The following is a 20,382-nucleotide window of genomic DNA, read 5'->3' as shown; positions in this document are numbered from 1 at the left end:
AATTTCACTGTTGTTGTGCCTGTACATTAAGCATGTGATCAATGAAAACCTTGAGCATATATGCTCACACATACAAGGCATTTGTCATGGTGTTTGGTGCAGTAAGAGAAAAAAGACAATATAAAACATACAATGAATACATCAAAAGTGTGGTTCTAAATAGTAAAGTAACTGTACAGATGTGTGTTGATGTGCAAATAAAAAAAAAAGAGCCACAAATGTTGTTGATGTATTGATAAATGTATTGAACTGGTCTATGTACTGGTTGCGAGAGTGTGTGTGGCTTTGCGTTATTGTTTGTGAAACAGCCTTTATTAAATGTGCATTTCAATTTCCACAGGAAGCCCCCACTTTTGACCAAGGCAAACCACAGTCAGAGGAGGAAGAACATCTACAGGATGGGAGGAGGAGCTACATGACTTGGGCGCTGGATTACTTGGTTTCTATTCGCCTCGTTTTTTGCTGTCTCATCAAAGGAGTATGTCTGGAGACGTGGGCTGATCACTTGTCTTCCTGTTTAACATTTCCTCTAAACCTTCTCCAAAGTGTCTCCATTGGAAACACCTTAAAACATTTCGAGTTAGATCAGATTTAATGTTTTTAATACAGATTTAATGTGTCCACTGCATTAATAAGGGAACAAACTTCTGAGAGTAATGTACTGTTTACCTCAGGTGATCACCGAAAACGGAAGGTAGCCATACGCAAACACCATGTGGCTTTTGAGATAACCATTGCTGAATTACCATTGTTACCAATATGAGAAGTGCAATATCAAATAACACAATAAGTGCTGTGGAGTGTATCCTGCTTTATTGTACCAAAACGTGGCTGTAAGCCCGTTATTATTGTATATGGGTAAACTCACTGGTGTTTATTATTTATGAATACACAGTAAATTTTGTGCTATGTCCCTGATGTAAAGTACCCAAAACACAAACAGGATGGAGAAGATGGAGTTAGGGGCCCAGTGGCCTCCAAGTGGGTTACTTAGGGTGTATTTTATTTTAACCACATATAAATCAATATAAATGTACCCTGAACACCATTTCCCATGATCGGTCTTGACTACATTCTGTAGTTGGCTTTGGTGCAGTTTTAAGTGCGAGTGTGTACTTTCTTACAAACATGCCCTTGCTAATAAATACTGAAATATTGCAATATGTTTGAAAATGATTGTTTACTGTTTTTGGGTATACTAATTTGTATTTAATGTAATTAATATACAGCAAAGGTTGGGTTATATTCCTGGAGTAATGTACGCAAAGCACAAAGAAGAGGGTGGAAAAGATGGTGTTAATACAGCTATGACCAGGAGTGTACAGTTTATTTTAACCATATATTAATTGATTTAAACATGCCATGAATACTATTTAGCATAATTTATCTTGGGGATATACTGCAGTTGGCTTTGGTGTTAAGTTAGTATTTTTTCCTCCCAACTATATAATTTCTAATAAGCACTCAGAAGCGAGATTGTGTTTGGATATGATTGCTTTCTGCTTTTTGGGTAAACTAATTTGTGTTTAATCAAATTTGAGGCTATATTCCTGTAACAAAGAGGAGTGAGAAGGAAGGGTAATCTTTCTTCATTTTAACCGCATGATAAATTAAAGCTGCAAGCAGCGTTGAACGGGCCCTCGCACCCCACGCTCGTCGGCGACCGGCAAGGACGGGGTCATAGCAGTTCTCAGGGGATACATTGGAATAACAATGCACCGTGGCATGATAGCTAACAGTTCTCCAATGAGAGGCAAAGTCTTCTTGCTTCAAGGACTTATTTTGTCACTCCCAATTGAAGTTTACTGTAAAACTGAAATACATACAACAAAAGATGATTAAATATAAAATTGAGAATATATCTTAACTATCTCTAAGCATTACTTCTCTTTACATCTAGTAAAGACTGACAAATACTGTAAATTTATGTACATATAAAACTACCCCCCCCCCCTCCTCTGAGTTTACCAGTCTATTTTTATTCAGTCTATATTTTTATTTTTATTTTATTTTATTTCTCTATCGGTGTACATTACACTTATATTGCTTACCTTGTGTGCAGATAAATTATTGCAAACCGTTTCCCACAATGAATTAGGAATTTACAATTGGAATATAGCCTACCATATGGTGTTTTTAGTGTAGTTTAAGTGTGAGTCTGTATTTTCTTCCAGCCACATCCTCTTTAATAAGTGCAAAAGGTGTTTGAATGATGACTTTTTTTGTAATTTATTTATTTATTTTTAAATAAACATGTTCATTTGTGACCACCCTGTGCGATAGGAGGCGATATAGCTGCTGGGATTTTTTTTTTTTTCTCCCCCCCCCCCCCCCCTCCGTCTCTCCTCCTGGTTTTATTCAAACTGCGGATTGGACGTTGTACTGCTGGAGCCGGAGTCAGATATCAGAAACGAGAAGGGGTTTTATGCCCTTTCCATTCAGCGGGTGTTGTGTTAGCCGAGCCGCTCTGGTTTGCGGTGCAAACTGTCTCTCTCAGACGTCGCTGATTTGCCGGAGTTCGCACAGTCGCCCCGGCCGGTTAATGCTGGAGCAGCATTCGTGTCCGACTGCGCTTCCGCCATGTTGAACTGATTCAAGTTGTGAGTGACTGCTGGGACCGAAGTGACAAGCCCCAGAAATCGGACTAGATAGAGTTAGGGGGCTGTTACCGCGCCGGTGACGCAGGAAAAACACCCAGAAGCAGAGGAAAAAACGTAGGAATTAGATCTTTCTAGTAACAGGTTTGTGCCCTGCGAAACTGTCACTGATATAGGCCACGTTTATGTAATATACGACGACACCACCGTTCAAGGCTGGACGTAGCCCGTGAATAGAGGGGAAGTCATATCAAATTCCTGGTGAGTTGTTAGCTAACTAGCTCGGTATGTTGGCTGGTGATTGTTAGCTGGCTACAGCTACCATTAGCGTCAGCTGGTGTTGTGTGCAAGGTACTGGATTTTGAATTGCTTGTGTTTTAAAGGGGTTGCTGGTGTGTTAGCTACTGCTTGCTGGATATTTGACAATGTCAACGCGATTAAAATGCAATTCATGGTCTTAACAGTCTGATTAGCATGCCCCCCGCTAGATTCACCGAGGCTAATGCTAGCTACCTGCAAATAGTCCTCGACACGGTCTACAGACTGAGAAGGAACATTTCCTTTTAAACGTTTCATGTTTACAAGTTGGCGAAATTTACATGCTCTCCACGCATATTTTAAAAATATTTTATTGCAGCTGCTTCATCTGTACAACCCTGCTGGTAACATTTTTATATCCCCACAGGCCTCGGGAGATCTTATTTTCAGTTTGTTTTAGCTAACTTATAACTTAGCGTCAGGCGATACGGGTCAGAACACTCTGTTAAATTTCAGGAAATAGACGACTCCCCTGTCACTAACGTTTGTGTTATCTAACGGTAGCTAGCTGGGTTAACTTGTGCTGGGACGCCGAAATGGCTGCAAAGTGACGCCAAGCTTAAACACGGGGATCGGTTTTTTAATATATATAGATGTAATATTAATTAGTTGTCGAGTCATTTTCATCAAGCCGCTTGTCAAAACACAAACGTTAGCCCAACTGCACGCTCGGGGTATTTACCTAGGCACACAAGCTAAACGGCTAGCTAACATCAACTGTTTAGATCGTTAGCATGACCGATGCTCATTGCAAATGGCGTTACGGTGACATAGTTCGTCAGCAATAACGCCGAGGGAAGCGGCGCTGGATCGATACTGGTTTCGGATATTAAACCGACTCCGTGTACAGTTGGGCTTGTTTCTTGTGCAGTAACGGTTTGCAGGACAAGTGTAACGTCGGGCCCTAACCGAATAATGAGGCCTGCATGTCTCAGCGCAATGGGCTTTGGACGACAAGGCCTCCACTGCTCTGCTGTCTGGGCGGATCGCCTTGTAGGCTAACCTGACGTTAGTTGCCGCAGCTAGCTAGCTAGCTAGCAAGCAAGCAGCAGGCGTTAACTACCCCAAACCAGCTGTTGTTATTGGTGGTTAATGTCGCTAGTTTGTTATGATACTTGTGTAATGCTCCTGTGTACTTTATGTGCATCCGGATCGTGTTATTTTTTTATTTTTTCTGCAGATACTACAAGGTAAAGCGTATCATGTAACAAGACCGATGTATCCGTCAATGAGATGTTTTTAAATAACAGTGCGGCTAATATTTTACAGCCAGTTCAGTCCAACAGGCCTCAGTTATACAAAGCGTGTCTTTTAATAGTGGTTGTTGATGGCGTGTGTCATTTTTTTATTTTATTTTTTTTACACTGGTGATAAAACACATGTTTTTTGTATGTTTTTGTGCGTCATGGAAGTAATCCACCTTGTCCCCCTTTTAGTAGACACTGATAGTAGCCTTAATATGGTATTTTGTCCCCAGCAACCCAAAGACACTCTCCAGATTTTGCTTTTATCAATAACTGTACCGTACTGTGTGGCGTGAGTGCTGAAACCTGCAATGCTAATGCTGAAACAGGTGACAGTGGCCACCTGTAATGTAGGGAATAAAATAGTTGCACTTCCCTATGCAGTACATTAAACAAAAAATAAATCTACCAAATGTCTCCATCCACATTAACCTGTTGTAACAGAGATGCAAGTTTTAGTTCAAGGCATCAGAATAGAAACTATTGCCATTCCTACAGACGTCAATATTAACTTATTGTTTGTCTTATCTACGTTTTTATGAAATGTACACACACACAACTTTAGATGTTTCTGGGAATAACACTCTTACCTATAGGAAGTAAAATAGACTACGCTCTGAGGAGCTTGGTTGCACCTTGTATTGAGATTGCCAACTTTGCTGGAGCTTTCAACTGGTTAAACTTCATATTTTTCCCTTTTTATCGTGTTCCAGTCTCTCTTTGTGGATCTCTGTGCATCTCACTGATTTTGATCACATGAACTGCTTTGGCTTCGGTCCTTTTCCAGAGCTCAGATTGTGAAGTAAATTACAAAACTGCTCGCCTCTAAACCAGGACACGGCTTAAGTTTTAATTTAAGTGACTGGAAGACAAAAACGTGCAGTCCTGGGACATCAAATTACTGTTAAGCTAATGTCTGCTTATTGTGTATCGGTAGATTTTGGACGGTGTCAGAAATGCAAAATTTCCCTTAACTGCTTTTTATATCATGCTAGACTTAAACTTTTCTGCTCTGATGCTAACATACGTTTAATCATTCCCCAATTACCATGGCTACCACTCTTAAAACATTACTAAAATAATTATGCAACTTTCCGAAGCTAAAAAAGGGAATAATCTTTAGATTTAACTGAATTTGAAAGTCCTCCGTAACACAAATGTTAAAGATCAAAATGCAGAAAGAAGATTAAAAATATAATATATTTCTTTTCAGGACTTTGTGATCAAGAGCAAAATCGGCAGCTTTAATTATGTTGTTGTGATTGTCGCTCTTTAAAGGGAAATTCCTGTCTCTGTTTCTGTCATATGTGTAATTACTTCATTGCACTTTCAAACTTATGTTTTGCTGAGATAAGACATGTCTTATGTCTTGCGTCTTATGACGTGTAGGCGTTGTAACTTGGTGTAAAAGAACTTAGAAGCACGTAACTGTGCTCATGAGAGGAATGCATTTTGAAAGTAAATGCAAATGATATTACCCAAGCGTCACAGTTTACGGACCAATTTCCTGGCTGAACTTTGACGTTCTGCACCGTTACCGAGACACGGCTTTCTGTTTAAGTATGCCTGGCAAGTACACTTGTGTTATAATTGACAAATTAATTTGCAAATATAACAAACGTAAGGCCAAAGCTGTAATGAACTGATTTGGTGGCGATGACGTTATTCAGAGAAAGCGCGATGGCGGATTAAAATCGTTCCAAGGCGCCTTGTTATTATTATTAAGATGATATTTCTGAATCTTAGAGTAACTAGTTCTTTATAACGAGAGATGCATCAATTAATTTAAGCACCAATTAGTTTGAGATAATTTGCATACTAATAACTAAATCAGTAGTACTTCAATGCACCAGATAGAAGAACAAAACAAAATAAATGTAAGACTGAGTGCTTTCTTCACTCTGTTACCACCGTACACACACCTGTATGGTCATGTCTGCCCTTAAAATGTTGACTGTGGTGGGACTCAAGAAGAAATGCGACGGGCATAATCTTCTGGCTGATCGTTAACAGTGTCCGTTGGGGGGTGTCTGTGCTAGCGGTGTTCAAATTAAAATAGGCTTTTGGAAGATTACTTTTAGGTTCTATCAGAATTTGATATGTCCCGTGCGTTAGCCAAAGTACCTCAGCGTATCCTGACGTGTTTTGCAGCTGTTGTGTGGGGAATAAAAAAAAAAAAATGGGAACATTAGACGCATTAAGTTTGGGGCAGTATTATTGTAAGGCTGAGTGGGTGGACACTCGCCTCTGCAGTGTTGTCTGCTGGTAAATGTGCTCGGTGTCCGTAAGTGGCATAAAGATATCGGTAATGTCACTTCTCTGCGGGTTGATGCAAGAACATGTGTAGAGCTGTAATTATATGATGATCAAGTTGTATAGGTGTAATTCAGAAGCAGTGAATCAGATTACATTTAATTCAGTGAACTGTATCAGCTCCTCAAATGTAGTTGGTCGCTGAACACAGAACTTCTGTTAGGTGACGAGCACAGCCTGGTTCACTTGATTTACGCAGTAATTTCTGCCGTAGAACATTTTAATGATCCGCTACCTCAGTTTGCTTTTGCACGTTACGGCTAACCTAACTAACCGGCTGACGGCTCTAACCTTTGACCCTCTTCCCCCTCTACAGGTTATGCAATGGTCTCAGCAGCACATCCAGATCTCCAGGTGCTTGTGTCCCTCTCTCGCGTGTTCGGGCTCTCTTCCCTCTGCTCTACAGCTGAGGTGGCTGTGATTTCCCTCCTGGCCAGCGCTCCCTAAGAGGCCAAGATTGCCAAGATCTGCCCCGTGGCGAGCATGACGGCCACCACGCGTGGCTCTCCGGTGGGGGGCAATGACAGTCAGGGCCAGGGCCAGGCACCTGATGCTCAGAGCCAACCCCCACTGCCACAGAACCAGGTCAGTGTCATATTTTAGCTAGCTAACACACGTGAAATTAAAATAACCTGTGAAAAAAGAAAGTAGGATGTGTGTCTTTGTATTTAAAACACTGCAGCGCCGGGTTATTTATTTATTTATTTATTTATTTTTTATACAAAACTGAAATTGGTCTCACCTAAACACACACAGATGCCCAAGGGGAATTGGAAGGGAGGAGGGAGCGGAAAAGAGGGGAGAAAGGGAGTGAAGGGGAGTCATCAATGAATAGAGCCTCCTGAGTGATGGATAAAAGATGTGTGTGTGTGTGTGTCTCTTTGTGCGTGTGCATGTGCAGTCCTGTGTTGGTTAAAGATGAGCCGTGGTGAGACGTGAGAGGCAAGCTGCCTATGTAGGTCAGCCAAGCAGAAGGAGCCTTCGCCACACACACACACACCCCCACATTTTATATTTCTCAGTTGTGCTCTCAACGACGTGTATCCCGCTTTTTACTGTCATATACACAGCTGCTCGCACCAGCTCTGAGGCCCGGTGCACGCTCGTTGTGGAGGAAGGAAATAAAGAAGAGAGCGGCCCTGGTGCTTGGATATCCATTCATGGATGCACATTGTTGCCTTTGTTTCTCTTACGCTCTTCCTTCCAGTATTTCTGTTTGACAGCTCTGAAACAGAGAGACACCCACATGCTAACACGTTTATATTTAAACCGCGTCGGCCCTCACTTTTTGTTTTCTCTAGGTAGATATGGATGAAAAGAGCATTGCTCTGCATGCCAAATACTATAGGAATGGTGACTTGAATGGCATTGTTTTAACAAAGGTCCTTTCAGGAAGGACACCTGTCTCTTTTATTTCCATATGGGTGTACACTTAGTGACCACAACAATAGGAACTCTACCGCCAGACAAGGAGAGGGGCTTTTTCTTTTCACTGGCATCTGTCACTATAGAAACTAGAGTAAAAAAAAAAAAAAACATCAATTAAAGTTTCGCTTTTGCTTTGCAGCTTTAGTACGTCCCACCTGGATTTTGTACTGTTATGTTATTTCAACTCAGAACAACTGAAAATGCATTTGGCTGTGTGTTTTGCTTTGGCGCCCTTGGATTAATTCATCCAAGCAAACACAGCCGTTAGCAAAATTACATTAATCTTTTAGGAATGTAATGAGGCAACGGAGATGCAAGATGTTTTGTTATCTACTATGGATACACCTGGGATGAAATAAAAAGCCTCCTTGTTTGATTGCGGATTTTTGTTTTGCAAATGATTAGAGGAACATTTTAAAAATTAAATAAAAAGTCAGAAGTAGCCGTTGCAGATAAAAGATGCAACTGCCAGTGGTTGCTTCTTTGCCACAAATCTGCATATCTTTTTATCTCTACAACGACAACGGTGGTTTAAAGATGCATTTAAACCTGATTGTCTTCTACCAAGTTATATTTCAGGTAGAGATAAAAACAAATCACTTTCTGTTTTCCTGTTAGTCGAGTGGTTTAACCAACATGCCACTTAACCAATTACATTCCTGGACTGGAACCTTTGTTGTGCGTCATCAACCTGTTTTCGCACACTATATTTCCTGTTTCTCCAAACTGTTATTAAAAAAAAAAAAAATGGCAGCAAAGTTGTGTCTGTCTAAAAATGTTGTTGTTTTTCCCTGGTGTCTAATGAGCACTGCAGCCTAATGGGCCCTGGAGTTTAAATTACATTCTGCAGGTGTTGATATTTTCCTCACAATGCATCCGTGAGGGATGTTTATCTGCAGCCGTCTCATGATTCAATATATTATGGCTCATACTCTGGTGCCCTTTGTGCTGAACCATTGACTCCTGACTTATGCCCACTCAGCTGCAAGTGAAACCATTTGTCAGAACAGAAATTGGCTATGGAAGGGTGTGTGAGTGTTAAAGAGTTATTTATTCACTTGTGTTAACTAGGGGAGCATCTTGATCTTCTTGAAAGAAAATCGTGCTAATTTAGCGGCCAGTGTTGCCGGTTAAATGTTCCTTAGATCAGTGTAAAAACCCGCCAAGGTTGATCGAAGTTGTTGTTTTTGTTGGTCAGTGGGTCACTGTGCTGCAGTTCAGCGCTTTGCTGAGAGAGTTTCGTCTGTCGGGAATTCTTTTAATATGTGAATATGTAAAAATGTCACTCACTGCAACGTGCTACAGGATAACTTGAGCAAATTTAGGTGTGTGTTCCCCGTACACTCTCAAGTGTTTGCGCTGAGCCTTTATGACTGAGTTACGGCCTTTTCTTTTCGTCAGTGATATCAGCTTATATCTAAATGTCTAATTTTTAATGACATCTTAATTTTTTGAGGTATTTGGTTTGACATTGCAATACTGCTGGGGTTTGGTTGTACGATTCATTCACAAATCTCTTAATTTTATATTGTCTGTGCCCTCCAGACATCATCTCCTAACTCATCTAATGAGAACTCTCCCGTGAGCCCTCCAGATGAGCAGGGCCAGGGGGATGGGCCCCCTCAGCTGGAGGAGGAAGAGCCCGCTTTTCCTCACACTGACCTAGCCAAGCTCGATGACATGATCAACAGGTATGTGCCCGCTTGCTTATTCAGTCGCCACATGCTTGGATCACATCCCAGTCGGTGCTTTGTTAAAACCGAACAGATACTCCACTTACTTCCTCTGTCTTGCAGTGTTTGTGGTGAGGACACATTTTGTTTTTAATTCAAGCTAAAACATTTTCAGATCAGACAGAATAGACAGTGGCCTCAATCCATTGTGCCTTGACCCATGAATATTTTAATTAAATGTGTGTGTGTGTGTAGTCTCTTTTAAAGTTTGCTTCACACCACAACAGTCACACTCTCACAGGAAATGTACTTAACAGCAAATTAAATTTAGCTGCAGATGGACACTATCCATGCATTAGTCACGCTTTTTATGCCCATATATTGTTTTTTTTCTGGTGATTCATGTCTTTTTTTTGTTCTCCTAGGCCTCGTTGGGTTGTTCCAGTTTTGCCAAAAGGAGAGTTAGAAGTCCTCTTGGAAGCTGCTATAGACCTGAGTAAAAAAGGTAGGAATGTACTGAATGTTGAGTCCTTAAAGATGTTTAGATCCTGCTCTTTAAGCGACTTATCAGGCTGCACATGTTACATCAAAGGCCTAACTAGCTAAGTTGGCGTTTTCACGAATTTGTGCATAATCTGTTTATAGTAGTTTGTTGGGAGTTAATTTTTGATGGTGCCTTGTGCCTTTTAAATTGACTAAAAGCATAAAGCCTTGGCAATTTATCGCCTCAGAGCTCATCTCAAGATATGGCTGGCTACATTCTTTGCCCGTCAAGGTCTAAAGAACAAAAATGCTGTATTTCAGTTAAAGTTTATTGTTAAAGTTAAAGGGCGTATATGTGAAACTCTTCTGTTTTTCTATCTCTTGACTAATCCGTGGATAAAATAGTTTCAGAAATAGTTTTAATTATGGATTAATCTCGAATAAAGATTTATTATTTTAAACTGAAAAGAATCAAACAGAAAAGCTGCAAAGGTGTTTAAATAGAAAATGGATTTTATTTTTGTTTATCAGCCAATACATACATTGCCTACACATTTAACCACTAAAATAAAACCTATCTCCACTTTATCCCAGTATCCCCACTTTAAAACCTGAGCAGGATGGCCCAGTTGGACCTTTTCACACCAGGGACTTTCTTTAATGTCCCTTGGCTTCATACTTATTTTTTTTAATCCTCTGATTTAAAGCAACACTCTGCGACGTTTCTACATTAATAGAATCATTGTTTGCTGGCGGCTGTGAATAGTTCCCTTCCTAATTAATTAGGAAAGTGATCCGTGTGAAAAGAATCGCTGTCCTTGTTTCGTGACAAAGGGAGATTTCACAGTTCATTAAAAGCTAATATCAGACTTTGTTAATTTTATTTAATCAAATGGGTATCTTCCCAAGTTGCTTTATTTTTTTTACTACAGCTGTTTATTTTTAATACTATCCACCAGAGTGCAGCAGGGAATCAAAAGGACGACTGTGCTGTAAACATAGTAATTATGGATGTTACACAATTGACACGGCAACCTTATACTATATATATTAACCCCGCAGAGATTGCTTCACAGCCATTATAGATTTGAATTAGGAATGATGTGAATGTGTGCAATTTACCTTGAAAGATCATTGAATATATATGTGTGTGTGTGTGTGTGTGAATATCCGTCTTTGCTTGACTTTACGCCTTGTTCATGCTCTTAAAGCCGTTTGTGCTTCTTAAAATGTCTCAGCTCTGTATTTCATTTCATTTAGTAGCATATTCAAGTGTAAATGTTTAGTCTCATCTAATGGATGTCTTTCCTTTGCAGGACTGGATGTGAAGTGTGAGGCATGTCAGAGGTTTTTCCGAGATGGTCTGACCATTTCCTTCACGAAGATCCTGACAGACGAGGCAGTCAGCGGCTGGAAGTTTGAGATTCATGTGAGTTTGTTTGTCACGCCATTGTGCATTTAAAAAGCAGATTCAGATTTTCTATGAAAAATATATATATATGGCTGACATGTTCAAAGGCTGAGACAGTTTCTGCAGCTGGTGGAATTTGATCCCAGCAACGACAACTATCCTGTGCAGATTAAAATGGATTCAAAGGTGTTTGTGAAAGGTTAACAGGAATCTATTTTATTGTGTCAGGTGCCGTGACTCAGCGTGGTCACCTCCACTTCATTCATTCTTTGACATCTTTGTCCTCATTTCATTGGCTGTACGCACGCTTCAGACCTGGCTTCTGCCTTTTAAATTGAGTTTTCTGTTTAGTTTTGTAGAGGGGGGAAAAGGCAACGCCAGCAGTGACCAATGATCTTTTTGTTTGAAGTAGGTGACACTGGCTGTTTGGTTGTGTTAGGGAGATTGATCCCTGGAACCTTTTCACAGTAAACTAGTGAGACAGCTGAGGATGTTTCCTGTTTTCTCCTATTACCCAGACTGTAAATAGTGTTAAAAAAGGTTGATTAGGTTCGTTTTATGATAGAACGTTTTTAGTGCATGACCATATCTTATAATACACACTGAGTTTTCTAATCAGTCATGTTGCTTATCCGCTAGTAGCTTCATAAGCACCTTTTGAGCAACTAAAGTCTCCCAAATCTTGCTTGGAATGCATCAATGGGTTCAGTCCCATATTGATTACTGCTATCTGGTTTCTTCAGACATCTGAACCAGCCGGAGGGGGGGGGGGGGTAATGCAGAAGGACCGGGTTATTGCCTTTTACTAATGGCATGACGGCAAACACATGCTTTGAATTTGTTTCCGTTTACTTCTCGTGAACATTTTTACACATCCCACATGTTGATGATGTGAAATCCCAATAAAGGCACCAAAGTGTCACAAGTAAAATGTGAGGCTCGTCTATTTTAGGAGTTAAGGCTGTAGCAGCTGCTCAGTCATGACATGTTTGACTGCAGGGTCACTGGTTAGACGCCATGAATAGTAAATTATAAATTATAGGACCGTAGTTTAAAAAAAAGGCTTTAACTAAATAAAATAATGTGTAATGATTGAATCTTTAACCTACCTGCTGAGTCAAATAAAAGTTACAGTAACTTCATATATATGTTTTACAGCTGTGACACAGAGGGCTGGGTATCACTACTGATTTCCTGAAACAAATTGATTCTGATTCACTGGGTTTCGGTTCAGTTTATTTATAGAGATTTCCGTTTTAAACGACTGGTTTTGGAGCTTTGTGGTAATCTTATAATTAATGTTACCTCATTTTGGTACGTCTTGCTCGCGGCTTTGCGTTTGTCCTGCTCCTCTTCTGTTGTCTTACTTTTTAAATCCAAAATGCTGCGCCACATCAGCTTTCAGGCTTTCAGAACGGTGCTCTACGTAGTTGTCGCTTCTGTTATTATGTTTTAGATCTCTTTCACGAGACTGCTTGGGCAAAACCAGTTCTGCAAGACCTCAGCAAGGTCAAAGGTGCTGGAAATGGCAGATATTTTAAAAATAGATCAAAGAATTTTATGAATCGATATTGGATCTTTCAAATGACGGTCAATGTTCTTTGCAACCAAGCTCTGGTGACGCACCAAGCCAACAGACAGCCATTTTCTGGTGTCATGCCCTGGGTGAGCATCTGTAGCCCTGGTTTTTCTTGTGTTGCCCTGAATGTTGGCACTAGTCGGACCCCTATGTGAGGCTTTTCAGGGGATCCAGCATGTTGAATCAATGGCAGATTGGTGAGCTTGATTCATTCTTTTTATTTGTGAAAAAAAGCATTTGACATAAAAGACTAATATTTTGAGAAATAAGAATGGATCATGCTCCACAGCTTTGATCTTTTTCTTACTAGTTTTCAACACCATGAACTAAACTTCAGAGAGAATGTCCAATTGTTAGCCAATTTTGGTTATGGTGCTAACAGAATCTATCTAACTTTTACTTTTACTTCAAGTTAGGCTTTAGTTTGATTGTGGTAGTTGACGGTTATCAACATTGCGGTCTCAATGTGGTTTGATTTGAGTCAAGAAACATTGGTTATTGTCATTAAACCAATGGGAATCATCTCAGTCTTAAGGAAGGACATTTTTTTTGTGTTTTTTTTTTTTCCCCCTCTGGTGGTTTAAGGGTTAATTCATCACTGTGTGTTCTACCTTGTTTTTTCCTTCCACAGAGGTGTATCATCAATAACACACACCGGCTGGTGGAGCTGTGTGTGGCCAAGCTCTCTCAGGACTGGTTTCCTCTACTGGAGCTTCTGGCTATGGCCACCAACCCTCACTGCAAGTTCCACATCTACAACGGCACTCGGCCCTCGGAGACCGTCCCTGCTGGAGCACAGCTGGCTGACGACGAGCTCTACGCCCGGCCACCAGACCCACGATCTCCTAAGGTGAACTGGGTCATTAAAACTGGACATTTATAATAATCTAGATGCATATTGCCTCATAAATGTTTGATGTTTAGCCGTGTGTATATAATTAAAAAAAAAAACATCTTGTCAAGAACAGTTATACAGGAAATGGGCATTTTATTATTTTTTTCCCCTCTTGAGGACAGACAGCCTGTCTTTCTTGTTCCAAGATTAAATCCCTCGAGTGGCATTTTAGTCTCACCCTAAGGGCCCTTGTGAAACAAAGCGAATCCCTCTGGAATAGCCTGATAATAAAAAATATGGAACACACTGTCCATACGGCACTTAATGCCTGTGTCAGGAAACAGATTGCACAAAAGAGAAGGTGGATACACCAGAGAATAGAATTTTACACTGAAAGAGTGATGAATGCAGCGTGGGCACGGGGTCACTATGAACGGTGTTGCAGCACTGCTAGCCTGTCTGCCTCCGTTGGCCGGGGGCCAAGGACTACTTAGGTCTCTGCTGTGCAACTGTTAAGTCAGATTTTGTTACTGTTTGTTTTTTAGGGTCACACATCCATCCACAATGCAACCATTTTGTCTGCTTAAAGGTATTTTTGTGCTAAAGGGTGAGAAGTTCAGTTAGTTTTTTGAAGAGATGGAGTTGTTTTACTTTGTCGGTGGTAATCTCGATATTTCTCCATGGAAATTTATGACCATAAATCTATGTTGTCATAAACGTCACAGCTTGTTAATTAGTTTTTCTAATGTGTTTAATCTTTATTCTTTATTCACAGGGCTGGTTGGTGGACTTAATAAACAAATTTGGCACGTTAAACGGGTTTCAAATGTTGCACGATCGCTTCATGAGCGGCCAAGCACTGAACGTCCAGATCATCGCTGCACTTATCAAGTGAGACTGCTTGGCAACGCACGCCATTTCATTAACTTAAAATCTTATAGGCTACTTGAGTGCCTCTGCGTAATGGTCAAGTTTTTTGTTGAGGTAATCTTCGTGCTCTCTGTGTTACAGGCCTTTCGGCCAGTGTTACGAGTTCCTCACATTGCACACAGTAAAGAAGTACTTCCTTCCAGTCATCGAGATGGTTCCCCAGTTTCTTGAGAATCTCACAGATGAGGAGCTAAAGAAAGAGGCCAAGAATGAAGCCAAAAACGACGCACTGTCCATGATAATCAAGTCTCTGAAGAATCTGGCTTCACGTGTACCAGGGCAGGAGGAGACCGTGAAGAATTTAGAGATTTTTAGGTTAAAAATGATTCTTAGGTGAGTAAGATCATGAAAACCCAAGATTTTGTTCGCTTTAAGTGCGGTTATACATCACATACCGACAACAGGATCGGATGTTAACAAAACTGTCAATTCTTGTCCCCAGGTTATTGCAAATTTCTTCTTTTAACGGCAAAATGAATGCACTAAATGAAGTTAACAAGGTGATCTCCAGTGTGTCCTACTACACACATCGGCACAACCCCGAAGAGGAGGAATGGCTGACTGCAGAGCGCATGGCGGTAAGCTCACTTCATCTGGGCTCTTAACAATATTACTTGACACTTCAATATCTCCTGGGGAAAAAATGAATTTATTCTTTGTACCTCAGGAATGGATCCAGCAGAACCACATCCTGTCAATTGTGCTGAGGGACAGTTTGCATCAGCCGCAGTACGTCGAGAAACTGGAGAAGATCCTTCGCTTCGTTATCAAAGAGAAAGCTCTTACCATGCAAGATCTGGACAACATCTGGGCTGCACAGGTAATCTGCAACTAAGGACATTTTTAGTATTCGTATGTCGGCTATTTTTAAGTTTTTTGCAAACTGTGAATTTACCTAAAAAAAAAAGTAAAGGTCATAAATTAATGAAGTCATGAAAGGATGCATAAACAAATATTGCAAAACAACCCCGCTATTGTGTAGTGCAGTGTGTTGCTCTGTTGTCTTTTTCTCCACGTTAGAGATGAACTGTAATTTTCAAGAATGCTAAAAATGACAGTAATGTGTTTTGACTGCTGCACTGCTGCGCTCCATTTGAAATGTCCTTGTTGTCCAGTCAGCTTGGCCACATCATTTACAGCCGCAAGGAGAAAAACTTTACAAACCCACACGTTTCCTTCGCCAGTTAACTTTTTAGATTAGACAATCAATTAAACTTTAGTCACACCTATGCTTCCCGGCACGAGGGAAATTGCCTCTCATTTCGGGGCCTTTATCAGGAGTGGATGAGGCCCTCGTCAGATAATTGCTGGTGATAAAGTCGGAAAATATTTACCTTGTTGTTTGTGTACGTCTGCAGGCTGGCAAGCATGAGGCAATTGTGAAGAACGTCCATGACCTCTTGGCCAAGCTGGCATGGGACTTCTCACCTGAGCAGCTCGATCACCTTTTCGACTGTTTCAAAGTAAGTTTGTCTTTTCAGCGGTCACAAACTACACCTTTTACCTTCGTTTCTGGCTAAGACTCAAATGTTAACATCACAAATACCTTGTTGTATCGCGCCTTAATCTCTGAACTTGGTCCTTTTTGGTTTTTTTTCCACAGGCAAGCTGGACCAACGCCAGCAAGAAGCAGCGTGAAAAACTGCTGGAGCTGATCCGGCGTTTGGCTGAGGATGATAAGGACGGTGTGATGGCCCACAAGGTCCTCAACCTGCTGTGGAACCTGGCACACAGCGACGATGTGCCTGTAGACATCATGGACCAGGCTCTAAGTGCTCACATCAAGATATTGGACTATAGTTGCTCACAGGTACACGTTGCCGGAGAACGTATTTGAAGGCGAGAAGAAATAATAGACGGAGGACTTGTTTAACTAATGCTGAGGATGTTTAATGTTCCCTTACAGGACAGAGACACGCAGAAGATCCAGTGGATAGACCGCTTTATAGAGGAACTACGGACCAATGACAAATGGGTGATACCTGCCCTGAAGCAAATCAGAGAAATCTGTAGCCTCTTTGGAGAAGCTCCCCAAAATCTTAGGTAAGATCATGTCATTGTAGAACTCTAGCCAGTAGGAACTGTTTATTTTAGATTGTAGTAATGATTTTGCATAAAATGCCTGTAAGAAAAACAACATTTATATTTGTCCTGACATTTCATTTTGCCATGTTTATCACATTTGCACAACAGCTGTAGTGTTTCTGTTGCTCTTAGTGCTCAAGAGAGTAAATGGCCTTGCAGGTTAGTTTAGTGTTATACCACTGCTACTCACTTTGATTGCATTAACTACCCATCAGTGATGACCAACACGGCTGGGCTATACACGCATTTATTTTTTTCATTCTTTACTCTAAACATCTCTTACTAAATCAAAAATTTTTGCAGTCAACACATCTCGCCTTAAATCAAGCATTACAGGTTGACAGGGACACTGAAAAGAACTGAAAAGTGAAAACAAATGCGTCCTAATGTAACAGTCTTGCAGTAAATCTGAGCTTAATGATTGTTATAATGTTGAAACGGTTGTAAGAAAAAAAGGTGGTAATCCATATACGTGTGATCATTTTAGAGGATGGAGTTCGTGCTGCTGTTAAACTGGATTGAATTTAACAAAAAAAAAAAAAACGTTTCTGTTCTGAAATAACAGAAGCTTGTTTCGGAACGACACGACACAATTCAGCAGTACAGCAATCCACAGTTAACATCTCTCTTGGTTATTTTAAACAAATTCTGGATACTATAACCTTCATGAAGCTGCCGATTCAGTGGAGGACTGTTACATATCAGTGCATTTAATTTTCACTAGTGTAGCTAATGCTGTGTACAGATAACTTACTAGTTCTCTCTAGTCTGTTCCTCTAGCCTGTCCAGCCACTGTCATGTTAGTGATCATGTTAACCCGTTTCACTGCAGACTTGGCACAGTAGAAAAAAAACAAAAAAAACACAAATAAATTAAAGATGGCATCAATCGATTCAAATGTCCCAGTTATCTGTGACAGGAAACCAGCATGCACCAATACCAGGTCCCTGAAACCAATGCAGCTTTAATAGGATCCAGCCATCATTCATTTTTATTATTTAAATCTAAGCTTTTCTTACTGTGTGAGTAAATTTGTGAGCTGTTGTTGGTCAAATCTCTTTTTAACCAGGCTCTACAGGCTGAACTAACACGACTACTTACTTAAACCTAGTGAATTTGTGAAACTATTAAATTAAGATTGGTTTGCTGTAACACTGTTCAACGGTAATGATAAACTGTTTTGATCTGAAGTAGTGTCTTTTTATAGTCACTGTAGAAAATATGTAGCACACATGCCTGTTGTTTTTCAGAAAGAAAATGCCAATTAACATACAAACGAACTTAGCGGGGTAAGTTGAGTGCTAATTCCAGGGTTCTACCTATTTTCTGTGTTACGTCAAGTCTTAACTTTCTCTTTGACACAATTACAATATATTTTACTATGTAAAAAAAAAAAAAAAATAATAATAATAATAATGTAGATCTCTGCCATGAATCTGCTTAAGCAATTCTTTCTTGGGTTTCATCTCAAATGACTCGTCCTGCACGTCTTGAGTCCGGTCAAGCACGGTTGACAAGATTGAGACTAACAGCTCTAAATTTTAGGGTGCAGGGAAGCATTAAATTATACCTTCATAATTTAATGCTTTTGCTCATCTATTACATTTTTTTGTAGGTGCACTTGACCTTAGATTTACTGAGTCCTAGAGAGAGAGAAAGATGATATAGGACAAGAAGTCAGTCATGTGTAACATTAGCCTCCAGTTTGTATGACTGATTATACAGTGATGATTATTATCTTTAGATTATCTGTTAGGATAAATCAGGGTGTGGTTGCTGCATTTATGCCAGTGTCCAAACAATGTGCAAGGTGTGGTTGCAGAATGTCAGACGAGCAGAGATTGTTTGGTAAACTCCATCTGATGTGCTTAATTTCTCTAGTTGTTGGGGAGTTTCTCAGTGCTTGAAGACAAGCCATAGTGCATAACACAGAGTAGCCCTTTTAATCTAGTCAGTTGCAGAAACTAAATGAAAGGTCCTTTGAGATGGAGCCCCACTCTTCCTGATGCCAGTTTCTTTCAGCTCAAATCGTTCAATGCAAAAAAAAATATCAGGGTTATTTCATGCCTTGGACACACTTATTCAAATTTACACCTGTTATTGTTTCCCCACATTTTTATATGCATTTCAAAATGTGGAAGGTTCCCATGGGTGTCTTTGTGCTATGGTGACTATCGAATTCATTCTCAGGCTTGGTTTTCAAGCCAGAAACATTCATCTTTAAAACAAGGCAGGAAATGACTTTTAATGATATGACTTCTTCTGCTGGTTATTCTATGACACACACACACACAGATAAACAGAAAGCTGCTTTCTTTACGTCCCTGATATAATAAACAAATAAGAAATAAGAAATCAACCATACAAAGTTTTCTTAATCGGAAAAAAAAAAAAAAAGTTTGTAATGACTTGTCTGTAAATTCTTGCTTCTCGTCTTTTATCACTCAATATGTGGTTTTGTATCCCTTGCATCCACCACCACTCCCGCTTTTCTCTCTTCAGTCAAACCCAGAGAAGTCCTCATGTGTTTTACCGCCATGACCTGATTAACCAGCTGCAACATAACCACGCTCTGGTCACTCTGGTGGCTGAGAACCTCTCAGCCTACATGGAGACCATGAGGCAGTTCTCTAAAGGTACTTTGTCTGGGTCCTAAATGAGTCTAAATGTCATTTTCATAGTTGCACCAGTTGGAATTAGAGAAGAGACATCTGACTGGTTGTGTGTGTGTGTGTTTTACAGAAGAACAAGCAGAGTTTGACCCCCAGACTGTCAGACCAGGAAGCCGCTACAGCCACGTCCAGGAAGTACAGGAACGACTCAACTTCCTGAGGTAGGTCACTTTAAGTATCTCAGATGCATTCAGTGAACAAGGCTATTACACTTCAGACTGTACAGAGAAATTGTATGAATGTTTTTTATAAAGGATAAAGGATTTGTCTGCCTGAAGTTATGGAAGAATCTCAGAACATGTTGTCTCATATTAACCAAAATAAACTCTTGCAGCCCGCTTCTACCAGATCTACCCATTATCTATCGATTGACCAGTAACCCAACAGTCCTTTAGTTAGTTTTCATCCGTTTTGATTTTTACACAGCAGCCAAGCATCCCCCCGTCTTGTCTTTTCGCCGTTAACCTGCTCCATTTAAGTACCTTGTTCAAGGACAACTGTGGCTAATTAGGAAAGATCAAGTGCTGCCTGTCTCTTAACCCCCACCAGCAATTATAGTACAAGTCTGTGACCAGCCCTGTGACCTTTACTCTAACCTTCAGGGTACCATTCTCCACTAATGATTTTCTTTTCTGTTTTTTTTTTTATTTTCCTCCCACCAGGTTCCTGCTCAAAGATGGCCAGCTGTGGCTGTGTGCCCCTCAGGCCAAGCAGATCTGGAAGTGTCTCGCAGAGAACGCGGTGTTTCTCTGTGACCGCGAGGCCTGTTTCAAATGGTACAGTTCGCCTTTGATCACTCCTTGTTTTTAAGATT

At 40.4% G+C, this 20,382-nt stretch overlaps 1 protein-coding gene across 8 annotated transcripts in view; it reads left to right on the top strand.

The window, feature by feature from the left end:
- The first annotated feature begins 2,533 nt into the window (after nucleotides 1-2,533).
- The window catches only part of usp9 (ubiquitin specific peptidase 9), a 34,147-nt gene continuing 16,298 nt past the window's right edge, over nucleotides 2,534-20,382 (top strand). For 4 of the 8 annotated variants that reach the window (XM_084544305.1, XM_084544302.1, XM_084544303.1 and 1 more), the window contains exons 1-17: nucleotides 2,534-2,858; nucleotides 6,789-7,057; nucleotides 9,446-9,591; nucleotides 9,999-10,078; nucleotides 11,373-11,485; nucleotides 13,678-13,896; nucleotides 14,657-14,772; nucleotides 14,893-15,144; nucleotides 15,254-15,389; nucleotides 15,479-15,631; nucleotides 16,170-16,274; nucleotides 16,415-16,621; nucleotides 16,718-16,854; nucleotides 18,147-18,185; nucleotides 19,399-19,532; nucleotides 19,639-19,729; nucleotides 20,231-20,344. In XM_084544305.1, coding sequence (XP_084400431.1) covers nucleotides 6,956-7,057; nucleotides 9,446-9,591; nucleotides 9,999-10,078; nucleotides 11,373-11,485; nucleotides 13,678-13,896; nucleotides 14,657-14,772; nucleotides 14,893-15,144; nucleotides 15,254-15,389; nucleotides 15,479-15,631; nucleotides 16,170-16,274; nucleotides 16,415-16,621; nucleotides 16,718-16,854; nucleotides 18,147-18,185; nucleotides 19,399-19,532; nucleotides 19,639-19,729; nucleotides 20,231-20,344 — 2,144 coding nt within the window. In that variant the 5' untranslated portion in view covers nucleotides 2,534-2,858; nucleotides 6,789-6,955. The remainder of the gene's footprint in view (nucleotides 2,859-6,788; nucleotides 7,058-9,445; nucleotides 9,592-9,998; nucleotides 10,079-11,372; nucleotides 11,486-13,677; nucleotides 13,897-14,656; nucleotides 14,773-14,892; nucleotides 15,145-15,253; nucleotides 15,390-15,478; nucleotides 15,632-16,169; nucleotides 16,275-16,414; nucleotides 16,622-16,717; nucleotides 16,855-18,146; nucleotides 18,186-19,398; nucleotides 19,533-19,638; nucleotides 19,730-20,230; nucleotides 20,345-20,382) is intronic. The other 4 variants (XM_084544308.1, XM_084544306.1, XM_084544307.1 and 1 more) reach the window with 1 other exon arrangement.

This window comes from Chelon labrosus (assembly GCF_963514085.1).
Source record: "Chelon labrosus genome assembly, chromosome: 5".
Lineage (NCBI taxonomy): Eukaryota > Metazoa > Chordata > Actinopteri > Mugiliformes > Mugilidae > Chelon > Chelon labrosus.
The sequence above is the reverse complement of the archived record's forward strand: the minus strand, read 5'-3'. Positions and strand labels throughout refer to the sequence as shown.